General features: G+C 42.1%; 1 protein-coding gene across 4 annotated transcripts in view; it reads right to left on the bottom strand.

Annotated features, from left to right (window-relative positions):
- LOC132831459 (cytochrome b5 reductase 4) overlaps positions 1-23,998 on the bottom strand; it is a 150,183-nt gene that overhangs the window by 39,494 nt on the left and 86,691 nt on the right. For 2 of the 4 annotated variants that reach the window (XM_060849628.1, XM_060849634.1), the window contains exons 15-16: positions 15,475-15,639; positions 6,892-6,978 (exon numbers count right to left, since the gene is read on the bottom strand). In XM_060849628.1, the coding sequence (XP_060705611.1) occupies positions 6,924-6,978; positions 15,475-15,639 (220 nt within the window). In that variant the 3' untranslated portion in view covers positions 6,892-6,923. Of the gene's footprint in view, positions 1-6,358; positions 6,979-15,474; positions 15,640-23,998 lie in introns of those variants that run through there. The other 2 variants (XM_060849620.1, XM_060849642.1) reach the window with 1 other exon arrangement.

Here is a 23,998-nt window from a genome sequence, read left to right as displayed (position 1 = left end):
AAGATCCCGTTGTACTCAGAGGTAACCTTCTTCACTGTCCACTACACCTCCAATTTTGATGTCATATGCAAACTTACTAACTATACCTCCTATGCTCACATCCAAATCATTTATATAAATGATGAAAAGCAATGGACCCAACACTGATCCTTGTGGCACAACACTGGTCACAAGCCTCCAGTCTGAGAGAAAACCCTCCACCACCACCCTCTGTCTTCTACCTTTGAATCAGTTCTGTATCCAAGTGGCTAGTTCTCCCTGCATTCCATGAGATCTAACTTTGCTAACCATTGTACCATGAGGAATCTTGTCAAAAGCCATATTGAAGTCCATATAGATCATGTCCACCACTCTGCCCTCATCAATCCTCTTCTCCATACTTCTTCAAAAAACTCAGTCAAGTTCATGAGACATGATTTCCCCACGCACAAAGCCATGTTGACTATCTCTAATCAGTCCTTGCCTTTCCAAAGACATGTACATCCTCTCCCTTAGGATTCCCTCCAACAACTTGCTCACCACTGATGTCAGGCTCATCTCTCTACAGTTTTCTGGCTTTTCCTTAACAACTTTCTTAAATAGTGGCACCATGTTAGCCAACCTCCAGTCTTCCGGCACCTCACCTGTGACTATCGATAATCCAAATATCTCAGCAAGGGTGCCAACAATCACTTCCCACAGAGTTCTAGGGTATACCTGATCAGGTCCTGGGGATTTATCCACTTTTTATGAATGTTAAGACATCTAACATCACCTGTATAATATGGACATTTATCAAGATGTCACCCTCTATTTCCCCATGTTCTATATCGTCCAAGTCCTTCTCCATAATAAACACTGATACAAAATACTTGTTTAGTATCTCCCCCATTTCCTGTGGTTCAACATGTAGGCTGCCTTGCTGATCTTTGAGGGGCTCTATTCTCTCCCTAGTTACCCTTTTGTCCTCAATGTACTCATAGAATCTCTTTGCATTCTCCTTAAACCTATTTGCCAAAGCTATCTCATGTCCCCTTTTTGCCCTCTTGATTTCCCTCTTAATTATACTCCTACTGCCCTGATACACTTCTAAGGATTCACTCGATCTCTACTGTCTAAACCTGACATATGCATCCTTCCTTATCTTTATCAAAATCTCAATTTTTCTAGTCATCCAGCATTTATCACACCTACTGGCCTTGCTTTTCACCCTAACAGGAATATACTGTTTCTGGATTCTCATCATCTCATTTTTGAAGGCTTCCCATTTTCCAGCTGTTCCTTTACCTGCAAAAATCTGTGCCCAATCAGCTTTTGAAAGTTCTTGCCTAATACCGTAAAAATAAGCCTTCCTCCAATTTAGAACTTCAACTTTTAGATCAGATCTATGCTTTTCCATAACTATTTTAAGACTATTAGAATTATGGTTTCTGACCCCAAAGTGCTCCTCCACTGACACCTCAGTCACCTGCCCTGCCTTAGTTCCCAAGAGTAGGTCAAGTTTTGCACCTTCTCCAGAAGAAACATCTAAAACTTAAGGGTGGAATTGAACCTAGATCCCTGGTGCTGCAAGGCAGCAGTGCTAACCACTGAGCCACCATGCCACCAAAGCCTTCTTGATTTAATTTTTTTTGTACAAATACTCAACATAAAACATACATTTTGTTGCAACATTTACTTATTACTTTATCAAACTTCATCTTTAACTCCATTTCAGTTAGCTTCACTTTGCCTTACTTTAATTGAAACATTAATTTACTCTAGCTGTAGGCTTGAAACAAGTACCACCACTATTTGAGAGAAGCGACCAACTTTTGCTCTTGGTATAGATCTTGGTTCTCTTGTTTCTCTGGAGATAACTAATGGATAAGTACATCTCTCTGAGTATAATAGCAGCAGCCAGGGCTGGTGCCACGGTCAAGGATGTCTGAGTGGTTGAATGAAATTAAGGGGGAGGGTGAGAAGCCAGAGGTCATTGGTATCAATGTGCACAATGACATAGGTAGAAAGAGGAATGAGAGCTTATGGAGTTGAATACCTGGAGTTAAGAAAGAAGTGGAAAAACAGGACTGAGGCTAGTATTTTCTGTGTTACTACCAGTTTCACGTGCTAGTGAGGCAAGGAATAGAAAGATAGGATGGATGGATGAATGAATCCATGGCTAAGGAGCTGGTGCAGGGGGCTGGGGTTTCAGATTCTTGGATCATTGCGACCTGTTCTGGAACAGGGTTGTACCTAAACTGAAGGGGAACTAATAACCTTGCAGGGAGGTTCACTAGAACTACTTGGGATGTTTTAAACTAGGGTGGCAGGGGCTGGAAACCAGAGCAGCATATCAGCAAGTGTAGGGATTAAGAGGAAGTTAGATGTTAGGACCAGCAAATCAGAAAGGAAGGAAAGGCTGAGACCAGAAATTAACACAATGGCACTAATGGGCTGAAGTGCATTTATCTGAATACAATGAGTATTATAGGTAAGGCAGATGAGCTTAAAGTGTGGATCAGTCCATAGAATGAAGATGCCGTGGTCATTACAGAGACTTGGTTGAGATAGGGACTGTACTGGCTGCCCAACATTCCAGGGTTTCGTTGTTTTAGACAAGATCGGAAGGTAAATGCTGGAGAAGCTGCGTTAACTATCAGGGAGAATTTTAGATCTGCACTCAGAGGACATTGGACAGCTCATCTACTGAGGCAATATGGGTAGAGCTCAAAAATAAGTTGGGTGCAATCCCTCAGATCCCCAACAGCCACAGAGATTGAGGAACAAGTATGTGGGCAGATTATGTAAAGATTCAATAATAAGAGTTGTCGTAGTGGGTGACATTAACTTGCCCAATATTGATTGAGAGTCCCTTACAGCAAGAGGCTTAGACAAGGCAGTATATAAATGCATCCAAGAGCAGGAAAGGACTCAAGCATGGAATTAGGAGAGCAGAAGGGGCCATGAAATGACATGGCAAGGAGGGTCAAAAAGAATCCCAGAGGATAACTAGGGATAAGGTAGGACCAGACAAGGAGGGAACTTGTGCTTGGAGGCAGAAGATTTGGGTGTGATCCTAAAGGAGTACTTTGTGTCAGTATTCACTCAGAAGGGCATGGAGAACAGTGAGATTTGTGTTGAACATGCTAATATGCTCAGGCATTTTCAGATCAAAAAAGAAGTGCTGCTGGGTCTCTTGAAGAACATTATGCCAAGTCGCTAGGGCCCAATGGTACCTACCCCAGGTTATTGAGAGAGGCAAGAGAGGAGATTGCTGGGGCATGGATTAAGATCTTTGTATTCTCGCGAGCCACTAGAGGGGGACGACTAGTGAGTAGCTAATGTTGTTCCTTTGTTCAAGTAAGGAGATAGGGATAATCCAGGAAACTATAGACTGGTGAATCTCATCTTGGGTGGTTTGGAAGCTATTTGGGAGAATTCTTAGGGATAGGATTTCCACATATTTGGAAAAGCATGGCCTAATTAGGGACAGTCAGCATGGCTTTGTGCGAGGTGGGTCAAGTCTCACTAACTTGATTGAATTTTTTGAGGAGGTGAAGAAGGTAATCGATGAGGGTAGACCAGTGGATGTTGTCTACTTGGATTTTAGTAAGGTTTGGACAAGATCCCTACGCTAGGCTCATCCAGAAGATTTAAGATGCACAGGATTGATGGTGATTTGGCTGCTTGTATTCAGACTTGGCTTTGTCACAGAAGGTAGAGGGTAGCGATGGAAGGGCGGTTTTTCTGGCTGGAGGTCCACGATTAGTGGTGTTCTGTGGAGTTCCATTCTGGGACATTTTGCTGTTTGTACTATATATGAATGACTTGGTTACAAAGATCAGCTGAGTTGTGGATAGCGTAGGAAGTTGTCAAGGGATTCAGCGGGATATAGATCAGTTGCAGATATGGGCAAAGAAATGGTAGATGGAGCTTAATCTGGGTAAGTGTGAGGTGCTGCACTTTTAGTGGTTAGGGAACTGAGTACAAGAGTCAGGATGTCATGTTGCAGCTTTAATACTTTGGTTAGGCCACACTTAGTACTGCATTCAATTCTGATTGCCACAACACAAGAAGGATATGGAAGCTTTGGAGAGGGTGCAGAAGAGGTTTTACCAGGATGCTGCATGGCTTAGAGGGTATGAGCTATAAGGAGAGGCTACAAAAACTTGGGTTATTTTCTCTGGAGTGACATTTCTCTGGAGGGGAGACGTGACTGAAGTCTATAAAATTTGAGATAGGTAGATTGGGAAAGATTCTGATCACCAACCCGGAGTTGGAATGCCTAACACTAGGGGGCATGCATTTAAGATTGGGTGAGGCTGGGTGGGTGGGGAATTCAAAGGAGATGTTTGAGGAAAGTTTCCTCTTACACAAGAGTGGTAGGAGTCTGAAATATGCTGTCAGGGATTGTGGTGGAAGCAGATAGGGGTGTTTAAGGGATTTTTAGATTAGCACATAAATACTCAAGGAACGGAGGGATATAGACCAAGGACAGGCAGAACAAATTAGTTTAATTCAGCGACACGCTCAGCCTGTTCCTGTGTTGTGCTGTTCTATGTTCAGAATGGTGGTCTCAAGGGCTCACTTCTGCAAAATCCTTTTGTGCTGGTCACTTTTATCCCAAAGTGTGCTAAATGTTATCCCAAAAACATTACTGGGATTTTTAAAATTTAACCTTTATTTTTAAAATCAACCTGTCCAGAGATATTATTCCAACCCTCTGAAGTAGGCGGGACTTGAATTAGGATCTCCTGGTCCAAGGGTAGGAACACTACTGTTGCACCACAAGAGCCTCAGAAACATTTCCGATACTCAGTCAATGAACTGACCAAACCTGATCACACTGTTCGACCCTAGCCAATAACTTCTACTGGTAAACAACTTCCAATTGTTCATGTCAAATTGCAAATAGTCACATACTGTATTCCATAGAAGGTAATAGTGGTGTCAGTATATTTAGTAGATCACCAATGGCACCTCCCTTTTTTGGACAACAAAGGAATCTGCAGGTCACAAAAAATCCTGGCTGCAGTTTTAACTTAGATCAGCATTTAAACTAGCTTGACCAAAGTTCCTAGTATTCTTAATTGTAGCTCTTAACCAGTCTTGTGGCCAGCTGGAGAAATGGCTACAAAGTTGAAGTTAAGATTAGCCATGGCCATTTGAATAGTGATTTGTAAAGAGACTTGGTGTATTCTTGTTCCTTTCTCTTATGTTATGCACCCTACTCTGGGCCATTTTTATTATGAGCTGAACAGAGGAGTGAGGATGACATCTAACTGCCCAGAAAGTGGTGAGTAGCTTATTAGACAAGTCACATTGCTTACTGAGGCCTCGCAGCACAAATAATCTGGGATTTTCCTATCTACTTCTAGGCACCATACTGGCTTTGAGACATGGCCTCAGATCAAACAATCTCCCAGCAGCTCACTAGGGATGCAAAGGGTGTGTGCACAAATGCTCCAATTCACTGGGGAACATCATCACCTCTCATATTTCTCATTGTCATCACGTCATAGCTGTAGCCGCGGAGGATTCGCTCATCCATCATGTGTATTAGCAGTTGTGGCTGCCTTAATTTAAAGACAATATATTACCCTCTCCTCAGAGAGTTACTTCATTTTAAGGGATCCACCTCCTTGCATGAATCAACAATTCCCAACTTGGACTGAATGGCTGTCAATGTGACAGCCATGTAGCTAGAGGGTCTCTATTGGCCCTTCAGATTTGAGGGCCTGCCTACTATACTCAATTGGATAGTCAGCGCACTCCCTGGCCATGAATTGGCCATCCCAATAAAAATCTTGTCAGGTGTTTCACAACACTGACAGAGAGCCAGAAGGTAACAATTTACCCAAACCTTAAAACATTTCTCCCTATTAACTGATTTTTCAGTATTTTGGTTTATTTCAGATTTCCCAATATCTGCCACATTTTTCTTTTGTTATGGCGCATATTGGGATGTGTCTGAACTAAAAAGAAATAATCTAGCCCAAAAATCAATATTGCCAATTTCCTACGGCCATGGCTGAGTTGAACAAGTAAAACTTAGCTCCCCTGTTCTGTATTTAAGTTACACTTTTTAAAAATATCATTTGTTTTCTAATTTTTCATCCAACTGGTCTTAGAATTTAGTTGCCAACTGTATAATTTCCTTCAATGAAGTTTTTTGTTTTGTTCTGAGAAATTATGTTTTCAGCCTCAAATCATGCCAAAATTAAAAAGTTAACTTGTCAGATTGGAAAATGTCAAACCATGCTATGCCGTTCTATTCCAAGATATTTTAATACAACTAGTCTGATGTCGCTGCACCAGGGTGACATCCCTCCAATGTGACACTGTTGGAAAGAATGTGCAACTCTGTTCAGGTTTGCATAAGTATTTTATTGAGGTTTAAGTAAAGTTTTCAAATTATAATTTTTCAAGAAATAATGTATTTGAATAGGTCACTTGAGAGATACTTTATACAGCTTGCAATACAAGGGGATATCAGTGCACAGTCCAGGTTCAGTTGGGAACATTCCAATATAAATCTTCTGTAAAATATAACCTACTTGTCGGTAGTTTTTGTTTCCAAAATACAGTAGAAATCTGTCTGAGGTTACAGAATACTGCATCATATTGCATCCTATTAGTCTTCAGTTACTGGAGGCACCATTAATAAAAATCTCCTTACACGTTTAACATAATACAGGGCAAAAAATGTAAGCCTTTCAAAAATACCAAACACTGTCCTCATGGGTATAAATTACAGTGCAAGTTCTTTTTTAAAAAAAAGTTAATGCATTTACAATAATTATATCAAATACAGCACACAAATCAAAACTAAGGCAGGTGTTATGCATAGTGCCGTGTGCCAATAATACTTTAATAACTTAACAGAACCTGCTCAGCAGGTTTTTATTTGCATCAAAATTGACTTTTTACCTTTCTAAAACTGTTGCTGATATTCTTGGACGTTAGCCACTGAAAGCATGAATCTCTTCACTGTTGAATCCTAACCGTTTGAAGAAACTGTAGGGGAAATAAAATGTAATAACAATTAATGAATATTCTAGCATTGGAATAATTAATATCATAAATTGGCAATAGCATTCTAGCATCTCTGTTGAAACCACTGAGAGAGAGAGTTCTATTCAGAAAACATTGTTTTAGTATTGAGCTCTGTGTCTCAGGACAACATTATAATAGAGAGAGAATACATAAATTGCTCCCCATGATAATATAGAATAGCTAACACTGTGCAAACAGGAGAGATCAGGTGAATGGTATTATTAGAAGTTGAGAGATGCTGAATTTATCACCTGATTTTAAAAAGAATAGGAATTTCAATTAACTAAGTCTCTGAAAAGCTTCTTATCTCTAATGCTAGAAAAAGAGGTCAACCACTGATAAGATTTACAAGGCTTAAGTATGAATATAATATTCCACTATAAAGGAGGCAAGGTATAAATTATTTAGGACAGGAATAAAGTGTTTTTAAACAAAATGAGATGTGAACAGTAGACAATCTGATTAGGATCTGAACGAAACTGCAGGCTCTATTTTAGATAAACATATATGAGCTTTTGAACAAGGAACAGACAAATCCATTTAACCCCTCCAGCCTGTTCTGCCATTCAACAAAATTGTGGCAGATTGAAGCATAATCATAATTCCACATTCCCATCTACCTCTGATAACCTGTCATCCCTTGGCTGTCAAGGATCCAACGATTTCTACTTTTAAAAACAGCCAAGAACTACGCTTCCACCATCTTTTCAGTGAGAGAGAATTCCAAAGACTTTATGATGCTTTGGGAGAAGGAAAATCGCCTCATCTTTGTTTTAAATGAGCAACCCCCCTATTTTTAAGCAATGCACCCTTTTCAGGTTCTTCCGGAAAACGTCCTCATCTACACTGCCAAGATAATTCTCAGGATTTTATATATTTCAATCAGGGTAGCTCTTACTCTTCTGAACTTCAGCAGACACAAACCTCGTCTGTCCAAACTTTCCTCACTGGAGAAACTGCCCATTTTCAGGTATTAGTCTGGCACACTTTCTCAGAACTGCTATTCACAGCATTGATTTCTAATTCTGGAAGTTGCTATTGTGCACTGACCTCAGAAAGGGAAAGAAAAATCGGTATGCTGCTGGTCACTTTGATTTATGACATCTGCCCGAATTTGATTCCTTGCTCCCATTATTTAGCATAAAATCCTCTCTACTTCACTAATTATACAAATCGGAAGAACACGGGCCCCAACACAGTTCAGGTATAGACCGTCCCAATGGTACAGATAATACTTTCCCCAGTATTGCTGCAAGAGACATTCAAACCAGAACTTGTTTCTCTCTAGTCTGAATTTGTCAGTCTCAATTTGTACATGGTTTAGTTCATAATCCATAGATTATAAGTTTTGAGGTTCTGCTTCTTAATTTGGTGCCTAACTCATCATACTGAGTTTGTGGAATCTCCTCATTTTGTCTTGGCAATGTTTTTAGAAACAATTATTTACCACAACAATTGAATCCCTGCAGAGCTGAGCAGAATACTCAAATCCTGGTGACTTCTCTGCCCTGGAAGAGGGTCAATTTCCCAGACTATACTCACCTATACTACTGCTAGAGTCCCTTTTGCATCCCTCCCTCCATCTCTTAGGTAGTTATTCCACCATGTTGTCCAAACATGATGGAAAAACTTCAGACTTGTTGGACAATCAGAAAGGTTGAAGTTCCTATGCTTCTGCCCTCTGGGTCCCCTTACTCGCCCATTTATAATTGCAGCTGAAAATGTGTTGCTGGAAAAGCGCAGCAGGTCAGGCAGCATCCAAGGAACAGGAAATTCGACGTTTCGGGCATAAGCCCTTCATCAGGAATGAGGGAAGTGTGTCCAGCAGGCTAAGATAAAAGGTAGGGAGGACAGACTTGGGGGAGGGGCGATGGAGATGTGATAGGTGGAAGGAGGTCAAGGTGAGGGTGATAGGCCAGAGTGGGGTGGGGGCAGAGGTCAGGAAGAAGATTGCAGGTTAGGAGGGCAGTGCTGAGTTCGAGGGAATCGACTGAGACAAGGTGGGGGGAGGGGAAATGAGGAAACTGGAGAAATCTGAGTTCATCCCTTGTGGTTGGAAGGTTACCAGGCGGAAGATGAGGCGCTCTTCCTCCAACCGTCGTGTTGTTATGTTCTGGTGATGGAGGAGTCCAAAGACCTGCATGTCCTTGGTGGAGTGGGAGGGGGAGTTAAAGTGTTGAGCCACGGGGTGGTTGGGTTGGTTGGTCCGGGTGTCCCGGAGGGGTTCTCTGAAACGTTCCACAAGTAGGCGGCCTGTCTCCCCAATATAGAGGAGGCCACATCGGGTGCAGCGGATGCAATAGATGATGTGTGTGGAGGTGTAGGTGAATTTGTGACGGATATGGAAGCATCCCTTGGGGCCTTGGAGAGAAGTAAGGGAGAAAGTGTGGGCGCAAGTTTTGCATTTCTTGCGGTTGCAGGGGAAGGTGCCGGGAGTGGAGGTTGGGTTGGTGGGGGGTGTGGACCTGACGAGGGAGTCAGGGAGGGAGTGGTCTTTTCGGAACGCTGATAGGAGAGGGTAGGGAAATATATCCCTGGTGGTGGGGTCCGTTTGGAGGTGGCGGAAATGACGGCGGATGATACGCTGTATACGGAGGTTGGTGGGGTGGTAGGTGAGAACCAGTGGGGTTCTGTCCTGGTGGCGGTTGGAGAGGCGGGGCTCAAGGGCGGAGGAGATGCGGTGGAGGGCATCATTGATACGTCTGGGGAGAATCTGCGGTCCTTGAAGGAGGAGGCCGTACGGGTGCCCATGGCAACTCCTTTAGTTTGGAGGAAGTGGGAGGATTGGAAAGAGAAGTTGTTCCGCATGGGCCCCAGCTATATCTCTTCGTAGGATATGTGGAACAGTCCATTGTCCGCAACTACACTGGCACCACCCCCCACCTTTTCCTCTGCTACATCGATGACTGTATCGGCGCTGCCTCGTGCTCCCAAGAGGAGGTTGAACAGTTCATCCACTTTACCAACACCTTCCACCCCGACCTCAAATTCACCTGGACCGTCTCAGACACCTCCCTCCCCTTCCTAGACCTTTCCATTTCTATCTCGGGCGAACGAATCAACACAGACATCTACTATAAACCGATTGACTCCCACAGCTACCTAGACTACACCTCCTCCCACCCTGCCCCCTGTAAAAACGCCCTCCCATATTCCCAATTCCTTCGTCTCCGCCGCATCTGCTCCCAGGAGGACCAGTTCCAATACCGTACAGCCCAGATGGCCTTCTTCTTCAAGGACCGCAGACTCCCCCCAGACGTGATTGACGATGCCCTCCACCGCATCTCCTCCACTTCCCGCTCCTCCGCCCTTGAGCCCCGCCCCTCCAACCGCCACCAGGACAGAATCCCACTGGTTCTCACCTACCACCCCACCAACCTCCGTATACAGCGTATCATCCGCCGTCATTTCCGCCACCTCCAAACGGACCCCACCACCAGGGATATATTTCCCTCCCCTCCCCTATCAGCGTTCCGAAAAGACCACTCCCTCCGTGACTCCCTCGTCAGGTCCACATCCCCCAACAACCCAACCTCCACTCCCGGCACCTTCCCCTGCAACCGCAAGAAATGCAAAACTTGCGCCCACACTTCCTCCCTTACTTCTCTCCAAGGCCCCAAGGGATCCTTCCATATCCGCCACAAATTCACCTGCACCTCCACACACATCATCTATTGCATCCGCTGCACCCGATGTGGCCTCCTCTATATTGGGGAGACAGGCCGCCTACTTGCGGAACGCTTCAGAGAACACCTCTGGGACACCCGGACCAACCAACCCAACCACCCCGTGGCTCAACACTATAACTCCCCCTCCCACTCCACCAAGGACATGCAGGTCCTTGGACTCCTCCATCACCAGAACATAACAACACGACAGTTGGAGGAAGAGCGCCTCATCTTCCGCCTGGTAACCCTCCAACCACAAGGGATGAACTCAGATTTCTCCAGTTTCCTCATTTCCCCTCCCCCCACCTTGTCTCAGTCGATTCCCTCGAACTCAGCACCGCCCTCCTAACCTGCAATCTTCTTCCTGACCTCTCTGCCCCCACCCCACTCGGGCCTATCACCCTCACCTTGACCTCCTTCCACCCATCACATCTCCATCGCCCCACCCCCAAGTCCGTCCTCCCTACCTTTTATCTTAGCCTGCTGGACACACTTCCCTCATTCCTGATGAAGGGCTTATGCCCGAAACGGCGAATTTCCTGTTCCTTGGATGCTGCCTGACCTGCTGCGCTTTTCCAGCAACACATTTTCAGCTGTGATCTCCAGCATCTGCAGACCTCACTTTCTCCTTCTTTTATAATGGCATCCTCCTATCCCTGAACGCTGCTAAATCAAAAGGTCTTATCCTATGTGATGTGACTACCTCCTGGTACAAAAAAATATAAGTGTGTTCTTCCTTTCCCTGATGCATTGTAGTGCCTATAGTTCAGCCTCTAGCTCAAACTCTAATCCAAAGCTGCTCCAACTTAAAGCTTACTGCCCTTTTCCTTTTAAACTCCTGTAGGCTAGATTTCAAGCTTCAGGAACCCTAACAGGGAAGAGGAGTCAAAATCGACCAAATCCATTATACAAATGCCTTTTTACAAAATCTTCCATGGGATGTGGGTGTCCCTTGACAGGGTTGTGATGAGCTGCCTTTTTGAACCACTAGTCAGTTAGTTGCTGATATACTGATGGTGCTACTGGGGAGTTCCAGAATTTGGATCCAGTGAGTGCAGGTTTATGATTATTGTACTTTATTTTGTCTACAAGTCTTGACTTGCAAGAAGCAGTGAACCTTCAGAAAGTTGGATCAATATTGACTGTGAAAGAATTTCACATTAAGACTGAGGAATGTTAATTGTTGACAAGCTTATGACCTTTTGCCCAGTCAAGCTAGGAAAGGTATGTTAAAACATAGAAACAGAGATGAAAAGTGATGACTGACCAAGAGGAGTGCCGTAAGAAGTCAGTTAAAAATATGGCCTGAGACCTTTTTTTTGAGATATAGTGAAAACTGGGAAGTGATTCCATCTAAATGAATTTAAGGCATGTACAATTTGCTAAAGGGCAGTTTACAGTTGCATTTAATAATATAAGTAACCTTATTAACCTAATAAGGTTAACCTAATTATTTTCAGCACGATTATAGTCAACGTGGAAAACTTATAATTAAGGACCGGAAAGGCAATAACCACTCCCAACAGCAAATTTTAAATCCTTGATTTTCAATGGCATTACCATCATCAAATCCCCAACTAACAACATCCTGGGGGTTCCATTGAGCAGAAACTGAACCGAACTAGCCATATAAACACTGTGGCTACAAGAACAGGTGAGAGGCTGGGAATTCTGCAGGGAGTACTCATCTCTTTACTCTCCAAATTCTACTCAACACATCCAAGCAACCTACTCTGGTTGTCTAGATGTGAGTAGCTTGAACAAATATCAAGCTTGACATAATCCAAAACAAATCATTCTGCTTGATTAGTATCCCATCTGACAATTTAATAATTCATTTCCTCTACCACTAAAGAATACTGGCAGCAGTTAGTACACCATATACAAGGTATGTTGCAGTAGCTCAATGTTTCTATGATATCACCTCTCAAATCCAAAACCTATAACCACCAAGTCAACAAGGAAAGCAAAGGCAAAGGAACACTCACACCACTACCTGCAAGCTTCCTTCCACACCACACAATGCTGATTTGAACTACATCACTGTTCTTTCACTGCTGCTTGAACCCATCTATCTTTCCAAGTTGGTGCCAGAGTGTGGCAAAATTCTGTGAGCTGTTTACAGCAGATCTTATTCATACTTATCTTCTAATCATTCTGCTCATCTAAACCTCAATTTGTAGTTGATCAGAATTACTAATGATGTTATCTTAAATCTACTTTCAGGTTTAAAGTTTCTATGACCAACGAGGCTCAACTACCAATGAAGCTTGAACAACAAACCCTGGGAAATTTCAGGCCTCCTGATTTCCCGCAAGCCTGACCACCTCGTGGACACCCGGAATCGAGGTCTGACCAGCGCAGGAACAAGACCTGTCTGCATGATGACCTAACATCGATGAGGCCTAACCGAACTCAGCACAAGACTCCCCAGAATACTCATGGCTGCGACTCGTGCCCAGCACGCCATCAGGAGCACACACACTTATCCAGGTAAAGTGGGAGATACACTGGCTTTTGAGTGAGACTGAAACTTCAGGCTTTTAAGACCCCCGTCCTCAGCATACACCTCGCAAATGTCCAAGCCATTGAAAACAATTTGTATGAACTCAAAGTTGGACTCACCTTCCAAAGGAATTAAGAGACTGCTGTGTGATCTGTTTAACAGAGACCTGGCTCACTGCTGCTACACCAGACTGTGCCTTACAACCTGAGGTTTTCTCAGTTCAGCGAATGGACTGCTCAGCGTCCTTTGGCAAGGTAAGGAGTGGTGGGACCTGCCTCCTGATCAACACCTCCTGGTACTCAGACATGGCGACCTTTTAAGTTACTGTCCCTGACCTAGAATATCTTACAGTAAAGTGCCGTTCCTACTACCTGCCACGTGTATTCACCTCTGCTATCCTGCCAGCGGGCTACATCCCATCCCATGTGGAATTGAAGAGTGCACTTGACAAAGTATACAACATTCTTGACATGGTACCCAGAGGCCTTGTTCATCATTGCTGGTGACCTCAACTAGGCCAACCTTTAGAACATGCTTCCAAAATATCATCAACACATCTTCCATCCTACCAGAGGTCTGAACGTCCTTGACCACTGCTTCCCAACTATCAAAGATACCTACACTCCATCCACTGCCTGCATTTTGGAAAATCAAATCACAATGCTGTGCTCCTCCTTCTGGCTTACAAGCAGAAATTGAATTGGGAGGACTCAGTTCAGAAAGGAGTGCAGTGTCAGTCTGAGGCAACGAAAGGGCTTCGATGGGACTGTTCAGATTGATGGACTGGGCCATATTCAAGAACTCAGTGGCCAAGCTAAACAAGCATGCCACTATCCTCAAATGCATGTAAACATAGTCTTGCACAATTAAGAAATGCCTTTGATTTGTTTGTTGGATAGAGTAAAAGTGTTTTTCTTCGCAACAAAACCAGCTGTTTTAGTGGCTATGTATGTAAACATTTTTTATGAGTAAAGTATATTTTTGAAATAAAAAAAACATTTAATCAGTAACCATGTTTTAAACCAAATTTTAAAATTTAAAGAAAATACAGCTAACAAAATAATTGTGATCCTTTTCCAATCTCTGTGTACCTGACATAAAACTGAAAATCTTTGACAGCAGCTCCTAAAAATCAGGCTATGCTAAATCAAGGAGATGTTGAGTGACTGGCAATCAATGCAGACCTGCAAAAACAGGAGGGACAGTCTAGTAGGATGTTGCTAGACAGGATATAGACAGCAATGATTTGGATGAGTTGAAGTTTGAATGAGAGGCTTGTTGAATAGAATTGGAATAGTCAAATAAAACAAAATTATGGATTCTGAAGATATGAAACAAACAAAAACCAAAGCGCCTGGAGAAACTCAGCAGGTCTGGCAGCATCTGTGAAGCAAAAGCAAAGTTTCCTCACTGTAAGTAATCTAAATGGACGGCACGGTGGCACAGTGGCACAGTGGTTAGCACTGCTGCCTCACAGTGCCAGAGACCCGGGTTCAATTCCCGCCTCAGGCGACTGACTGTGTGGAGTTTGCACATTCTCCCCGTGTCTGCGTGGGTTTTTATCCAGATGCTCCAGTTTCCTCCCATAGTCCAAAGACGTGCAGGTCAGGTGAATTGGCCATGCTAAATTGCCTGTAGTGTTAGGTGAAGGGGTAAATGTAGGGATATGGGTGGGTTGCGCTTCGGTGGGTCGGTGTAGACCTGTTGGGCCGAAGGGCCTGTTGCCACACTAAGTAATCTAATTAAAAAAAATTTTTACAAAGTTATTTCAAAGGGGTAAATGTAGGGGAATGGGTCTGAGTGGGTTGCTCTTTGGAGGGTCGGTATGGACTTGTTGGGCCGAAGGGTCTGTTTCCACACTGTAAGTAAATAATCTAATCTAAAACATTTTGAGTCCAATGACCCTCCTGCAGAAGGGTCACTGAACTCGAAACATGAACTCTGTTATCTCTTCACACATGCTGTCAGATCTGTTGATTTCTCCAAGGATTTCAACTTTATGACTGGAATAGTCAAGTCTGATAAAAGCACAGCTATAGATTTCTGTGATAAATGGGCCTAGGTAGGAATAGAGGAAAGTGATATTACAAAATGGGAACATAGGAGGAAAGACACATATAGGCTGCAGAGATCAGGATCAGGCAGTCTTCAAAGAGGGTAACAGAATCAACAGCAAAGAAAAGATAACAGAAGCACTAAGTTGGAAGTTAAATTTGATTATGGAAATCCGATTTTGAAGGAGCAGAATATCATCCGAGATGAACCGAGTACCACAGTACATACCCAACAGCTTGTTCAGTGAAGGAAGTTGGACCACAAATACACAAGAGTGTTTTCAACTCTTCAGTACGCCCTGTCAAAAATTCTGAACAAAGGGACATCTCAATCTTTCCCCGTTTCCCTCTCCATTCGGGGTGAGGCTCTGAGAGGATATATTCAACCGTAAATCTAAGGAGACAATAAAAAGGTATGTTAGGCAATGTCATTCAGGGAGCTTCCACTGCAATGCTTAACTATTTTGTCTTTATTTTGTATCAGACAGTTTCAAATTATAGCCTATTTTACAGCTGTTGCCATAGATTCTGCACTGAACAAGTGCTTCAGAATCCTAGCTTTAAGATTATACTTGGGTGTTACATTTTACACAATATAATGTACAATATGTAACATCCAAATATAACATGCAAAATTCCTTGGTTGACCACATTTACAAAAGAAATAACCAATCCACCCTGCAAACTTACGTATATCTCCAGTCCCAGAAATCAAACCAACCCTGAAAATGTACTTTCATGATACCTTGGTCATTGGATTGGTGTCATTTCGGTAGCAGTCAGAGCCTTCTCCAAAGCATTGTTAAGCTTGAGATTACATGTTTCTGACTAGCAGCTCTCACTTCTGGCTTTTCTCCAGTAGTCTTCAATATGTTCATGTGTTAATGTAACTTCTCAAATGATTAACTTATTTCATACTGTAAAGACTCTTGAAGAGAATTCCTATACGTACCTAAAAAGTAATTCTTTTGTTTCTGATTTGCTCATCAGTAGCTATAATGCTTTCAGTGAATAACTTATATAAACTGGATCATTTATATTAGATTGCTTACCTCCTCGTACTAAAATTTTGCACTAGAGCTTCCAGAAACAAATTTGTCTGTCTTGTTGTGCCTAATCATAGTCATTTTGTCCCTTTCAAAAGTAAAACTGAGACTTTCTTAATGGTGAGATGGATGATGTACTGTCTTATCTGAATCTACAGACCCCAGATAAAAAAATTTGAGAATGGACACCAGATAAAGCAATGAGAGAGATGAAACATCAGATAAAATGTTGCAAAGAGAGGCAGAGTGTGTGCACTAGATAAAATATCATGAGAGAGGGAGAGTGGACACTAGATAAAACACAGCAAAGAAAATGACTGTACCAGATAAATAAACATGAGAGAAAGTTGACCCCAGATCAAACAGCACAGACAGAGAGAGAACAGCAGAATTACAGGCATATGACAGGAAGGAGGTTTGAGTAAAGGTGAAACATTTCTTCTTTCTATTATTCTTGTATTGTTAACTATAGAGAGATTAAAGTTATGTTTTTTTTTGAAAAAAAAACTTTTAAAATTAAAACAATTTTAACATGTAAGTTTAAGGATCAAGTTTGACTGGGCAGCTCAGCCAAACAGAATGCTCATCTGTGACATGTAGGAAGTTGTGGTTGCTACTAATGACCTAGATGTGCCTATATGCAGTATTTGCCACAGACTACACAAGCTTCAACTTTAGATTTCAGAGTTCAATCAGCAGCTACAGTGAATGTATTGGATCCATAATGGGGAGAACTATGTTGACAGCACATTCAGCGAGTTGGTCACAATGCAAGTTAGGAGCTATCAGTGTGATTCCAGGATGCTTGTTTCCTTCCTGTTCGGAAGATTTCCCAGTCAGAAGTCATGATCCACATCAGCACTGGTAACAATTGTAGGAAAGACAATATTGCCCTGTAACTGGAACTTAGGGAGCTAAGTAGAAACTTAGCAAACAAGCTTAAAATAGTCCTCTATGGATTACTCCCTGTGCCACATAGGAGTGCAGAAATAGAATAAGATAGATGAATGTGTGGCTTGGAAGACAGTACAGCATTCTCTTGCTCCTTGGATGCTGCCTGACCTACTGCGCTTTTCCAGCAACGCATTTTTCAGCTCTGATCTCCAGCATCTGCAGTCTTTACTTTCTTCTAGGACTTTTTTCAGCTCCTGGGTCACTATGACTGGCTCCGAAGAGATGTTACCTATACAAGCCAAATGGGTTGCATCTAAACATAATCTGGACCACATTTGTTAATGCTATTCAGAAGGGTTTAATTTAACTCAGCAAAGGTGTAGGAACCAGGAGATATATTAGAAAGCAATATCAGGGTGCATGAAATGCTGATAGTATTCTCTATTTTGATGTTATTTTTCTAAGTTAACTTAAGAGTTGGAGTAAGGGAGACAGTAATGAATCAGGGTTACACTGAATGGTGCATGTGGATGCATGGAGTATAGTTTATAAGATTACGAAGCCTATTATGAAGTGCCAATAAAGGAGACCTGTCTTAAAGATGAATACATCTGAGAATTAAATAGTCCAAGCTACAACATGTTCAGCAAACACAACAAAGGGAAAAAATAGGAGGAATGGTAGTTTTCATTAAGGAGAGCACTGCAGTCTGAGAGACCGAGATGTTTCAGATGGTTAAAGAACAGAATTGGCTTGGCTGGAGCCAAGAAATAGGGATATAATTACATTGTTCAGTGTAATATATACACCAGCTACTCAGGACGATATAGGGGAACAAATCTGTAATGAAATTACGGTTATATAAGCATCATAGAGTAGATTTAATGGGAGACTTTAATAACCTGTCTGTAGACTGCAGCAGTTTCAGTGTAAGAGGCAGTGGGGGACAAGAGTTTCTAGATTGTATTCAGTAGAATTTCCAACAGCAGATTGTGTCGAGCCCAACATGAAAGAAAACACCGGTAGATCTGGGTTTTGGAAATGAGGTGTGTAAGTAGATTAAATAACAGTGGGGGAAACACTTAGGGTATGTAAGTTTAAAAATCATGGTGGAAAATGACTTTGTTCTTATTCTGGGTTGATCAATTAACTGGTGGAAAGTCGACTTCAGTGGAACAAGAACTGAGCTAGGATGGACAGACTTGAACTAAAGGCTCACAGGAAAAGCAGTAGCTGAACATGGACTACCTTTGAAGAGGAGACAGTTCAGGTACAATCAAGATATATTCCCTCAGATGGGAAAAACAGGCCAAACAAATCTAGACTGCCTGGATGTCACTGGTGGGGAACACTAATATCCTTTCTGGCTGTGCAGACCTTTAAGCTCTAGCTGCAGCATCTTAGAGCAGCTGCTTGAGGACACAGCCATGCAATTTTAGTGGCAGCTTTGCAGAAGCTTCTAGAAACAACTGTTCATGATAGAATTAGTGGTTACATAGAGAGAGGTGAGGGGTGATACATTTTGATAGGAAGAACATGAGGGTTGGGAGGGGTGGTGAAGAGGAAAGGGGAGAAGGGGAGAATGCAGGAGCAGAGGATCCTGCCTGTATGTGTGCAGAGATCATTAAGTGAATGAATATTGCTGTTTAAATGATTAAGATAGAAGATGACTTTGAATAAAATAAATAATAAAAACTAGAAAATTGACAGCAATGAGGCCCCACTATTCCACAAGTCCAGCAAAGCTTTTCAGAAAGAAACCCATCTCTTATGTCTTGATTGTTGAACAGCTTGGAAAAATAAATCTTGGATCCGCGTTTAAAATTGCCTTGCAAGAGCCTCTGAATTAAAATTGCTTTTACAGTACACACTGAGATGTGGCAGTTGTGACTAGGCTTGCAACCAAAAGAGCAGTGTTCTCTCTCTCTTTCCCTGTCAGCAAGAGAAATAAAAACCTTACCAAAAAAAAGCCTTTTTTTTCACTCTTTCAGAAGTAGTTTGAAAGAACATGATAAAATTTCAACAGTGAATTGTAAAAGTTTCCCCAATTGCATTTGAAATTGGGTCTGAAGATCATCCATCATTCAGTCACCATCAGCAGTCGAATAGGTCAATTGGAAATAAAAGTCAACCCATTTTTATCCATTAAATTTGAAATCTTGATCTACGGGGGGGGGTTCTTTTCAACCTGTTTTTAAAACCCATGGTACAATTGAGTTGAGATGAGCTGTGTTGGCTTGTCTGACTCAATGTGTGGGGACAAACAGGGAAATAATTTAAACTTGCAGAGTAAGTTCTCTGCTTGTTTAAATAACTTTTATTTCCAATTTTTGTGGAGTTAGTGATAGATCCTGGTGAAAAGTTCCTTTTTTTTCCAGAATAACAGTGCTAAAGAGAAACAAGTTGACGATTTTGATGATACTTTTGGTAGACTTGTGGAGTAGCTGGGATTGATTATCAGTACACTCCTGCCATCACAGGATGTTGCTTTCAAACTTGGATGCTGGTCTGGAGAAATGGTTCAACTCAGTAATTTTTAAACTTTCCTTCAAAAGGAAGGAGGGAACCACAATGTATACGAAAATTTCTGAGATGCTGATACAAGTGTCCTCACTGACACACGGGACTTTAATGGGAATTGTGTACCCTGAGTTAATGATAAACTCCCTACAGTGGGGAAGCAGGCCATTCAGCCCATTGAGTTTAATGACACTAAAGTTGGTGGAGCAGTAGACAGTTTGGAAAAATTTTGCAGGTTGCAGAAGACTTGGATAAACTGCAGAATTGGACTGAGAGGTGCAAATGGAGTTCAATGCAGCAAATGTGAGGTGATGCACTTTGGGAAGAGTAAAAGGAAGGCAGAGTACTGGGTCAATGGAAAGGTTCTTGGTAGTGTAGATGTGCAATGGGATCTTGGAGTCCATGTACATAGATCCCTGAAAGTTGCCACCCAGGTTGATAGTACTGTTAAGAAGGCATATGATGTGTTAGGTTCCATTTGTAGAAGGATTGCGAACTGGAGCTGCAATATCATGCTGCAACTATACAAAATGATAGTGTGGCCACACTTGGAATATTGTGTGCAGTTCTGGTTGCCATATTTTGGGAAGGATGTGGAAGCATTGGAAAAGGTGCAGAGGAGATTTACCAGGATGTTGCCTGGTGTGGAGGGAAGGTCTTATGAGGAAAGGCTGAGAGACTTGGGTCTGTTCTCATTGCAAAAAAAGGCTAAGAGGGGATTTGATACATACATACAAGATGATCAAAGGATTAGATAGAGTAGACAGTGAAAGTCTTTTTCCTAAGATGGTGACATCAGCTTGTACAAGGGAGGATAACTACAAATTGAAGTTTGAGAGATTTAAGACAGATGTCAGAGGCAGGTTCTTTTCTCAGAGAGTGGTAAGGGGGTGGAATGCCCTATCTGCCAATGTAGTTAACTCAGCCACATTAGGGAGATTTAAACAATTCTTGGATAAGCACATGGATGATGATAGGGACGAGCTGAGAATAGTTCATAGGTCAGCGCAACACTGAGGGCCGAAGGGCCTGTTCTGCATTGTATTGTTCTATGTTCTATGAGTCCATACTAACTCTACCCCTGCAATCCACCTTAGTCTACACACACTTCAACACTACAGGGCAATTAAGCATGGCCAATCCACTAACCTGAACATCTATGGACTATGGGAGAAAACTGCAGCAACTCCACGCAGACACAGGGAGAATGTGCAAACTGTACACAGACAGGTGCGCAAGGGTGGAATTTAACCCAGCAAACAAAGTAAAACTGCACCACAATCCACTAATATACCCACCATGACCAAAACAAACATCATGATCAGCAAAGAATTTCTTTTTACTTAACCTGGTAATCACATGGCATATTCACTGAGCAACATGGAGTTAATGTTAATTATGCTCACTATAATGGCAATTCTGTCATTCGGTTTAAAATCAATTCACAAAACAATTGTGTACAAAACAATTCACCTTAAATTGAACCTAACCTCCAAATAACTCAACAATTTCTGATTAACAACTTTAGAAAAATAATGAGATGGTTATTTTGGTCTCTCTGATGCACAGTGGCTTATTCCCTTGGGGTCAGAACATATGCAACTCACTTAAACTCAATGGGAGGACATTGGGACTGTGAGACCTGTATCCTGTCCACAGGGTGTTGTGTGTTAGACTTATGACAGGCATCACTCATTTCACCAGAAATAAACATATAGTTTTATCTCACCAAACACGCCATTCCTCTTGCAAAAAGTGCCAGCAGCTCAGTCAAAATGACACTTGCCATCGTTATGCAAGCTTTCATGAATTATTTCATCCGTTAATGACAGCACTAGGAAACACGTATGCAAGTCACTTTATTATCCAGCAGTTGCAAGATGAACTACTTTAACTGATTAAGCATTCAGCAAAGAGAATGAAGTTAGGACTGGGATTTAGATAGATAGTACAATGGCACAGTGGTAGTTCCAATGACTTAACATAGAAGTAGGGTTGCATAACTTGCATTCTAGAACACAAAAGAAAGACAAACTAAATACATTCTTTCAAGACAGGAATTAGCCAAAGGACTGAAGAGTTACAATTGCTAACAATGCATTAAGAAAAAAAGCAAAAAGGAAAAATGTTGGTAATTATTCAGATTAGCTTTATGTCAGGAGTAAGGAAACCACAAAGGGCTGAAATAAAAACTCACTGTTGATCTGTTAGAAAGTCATCTAATAATCAGGGATACGGCAGCTTAACAGGCTAGCAACCCAAGGTCGTAGCAAGCTCAAGATTCAATCAAGCAAAACTGATACATGTAGGCTAAAAAAAAACTAACCATGACAGTTTCCAGGGTGTTATAAAATCCACATAGCTCACTAGTGGCTTTCAAAATGGGACCTGCAATCTCCTTTGCGTCTGGGCTTTGTTTCTTTTTTAAAATACTTTGGGGGGGATACAGGTGCTACTGATTTTTTGCCAATCTTAATTGTCCCTGATTTCAGTGACAAGTCATTTCACAGGGCAATTGAGAGTTAACTCAGGGCAACTGGTAAAATTTGAAGTCTGTAAAAAATCTGGTGTTAAAAATCTATCCTAAGCAGGATAACATAATCACTGCCTTATAATGTACTATTCCCAGAACAACCTGCCAATTCAGCAGAAATCTGTCGGAAGACTGGCATCCCCGTCACTTTGTACCCAGGTATCCAGGCAAGTGTTGGAAATCCAGTGTAGCCCCTTATCAGCAATATCATGACACAGCAGCTACAAAAATCACATTGCTCAAGTCACATACTTTGCCTGGCTGACGCTTGCACTCCAATTCTCTCATACCGGTCACTATTTAACCACCAAACCTCACCGCTTACTTGTTTTCAGCTATATTCTGTCTAATCATCCCCTCTCAGTCACTGTCATTCTATCTCCACAGGGCTCTGGGGAACTGCAGTTTGTCATTGTCCAGTAGGAGAAAATCAAATACAGATAAGCAGTTGGACAAATCCAAACATTAGCTTTTATTTACAGCCAGCAAAAGTGAAGACAAGCAAACTTAATAGAGGCTGCAGTATACCAAACAAAGCAAATTCTGCCATCATGACTGATGATAAAAGCTGCCATCATGACTGATGATAAATGCTGCCCCCTCCAAGTCAGCTCTGATGAAGTCATTAGACTCAACATTACGTTGCTCTCTCTCCATGGATGCTATAATCTCCAGCCTTTTTTGTTTTTAGTTCACAATCCACAATGGTCCGGTACACTCAACTCTTACCTACTGGCAGTGGGTGCCAATTAGACTCTGTCTGGCTTTAGCACCTTATGCAGTTGAGCTCAGTCATGCACAAGGAGAGTTTCCTGCACCCAAATGTCCTCATCGTAATGCTCCTGTTTTCTCAGTTCTTTGAAATCTATCACATTGCCTTATCGTCTGTTCAAAAAGTGCAGAGGAGAGCATATCCGGCTGATACAGTATGATGTTTCTGGACTATACTGGAGGGTTCCCCCACTTCAAGTCTGGTCGAAGCAGTGGAACCATATCTTCAACAGCCCTACCTGCTCTACCACAGCCCTGATCACAGAATGTACACCAAGTTGGTGAAGGGGCCACATCAACTGAGTGACCAGCATATTACACTTTTAAAAATAGGTTGTGCTCCAACCCCTTCCCCATCCATGATCCACATATGCCACATCTACCAACTAGAACATGAAACTTATAAAGTTAAAAATCACACAACACCAGGTTATAGTCCAACAGATTTATTTGGAAGCACTAGCTTTCAGAGAGCTGCTCCTTCATCAGGTGGTTGCTCCAAAAGCTAGTGCTTCCAAATAAACCTGTTGGACTATAACCTGGTGTTGTGTGATTTTTAACTTTGTAAACCTAGTCCAACACCGGTGTCTCCAAATCATGAAACGTGTAGTTGAATTCAGTGGAGTCCATTATAATACTTACATGGCATTTCATGAAGCAATGTTCCCTTCTTCCCAAAGCACTCTCAGAAGCTCCACAAGAGATGGGATGCTTTTGGCCAGCATTCACCTCTTTTTAAGTCATTGCCACTAATTTCTGCATTTTGACATGCTAAAGTAAAATTTACAAGCAGCAATGCCATGGTGCAAATTGCATTTGACCAGCATTTGAACCCGAAGAATGTTCATTCTGCACACACTGCAAATGGGCAAAGAAATGATTATTTGGCAAATATCAAATGCCAATGTGTGCTGTTTAGGAGTGCATGTGGCTGGTGTCCCTGGGCTGCAGCTTGAGATGCTGTTTTGTGCTGAGCAACATGGAGGGTC

The sequence above is a fragment of the Hemiscyllium ocellatum genome, chromosome 3, assembly GCF_020745735.1.
Source record: "Hemiscyllium ocellatum isolate sHemOce1 chromosome 3, sHemOce1.pat.X.cur, whole genome shotgun sequence".
NCBI lineage: Eukaryota > Metazoa > Chordata > Chondrichthyes > Orectolobiformes > Hemiscylliidae > Hemiscyllium > Hemiscyllium ocellatum.
This window is presented reverse-complemented; position numbering and strand designations above follow the sequence as displayed.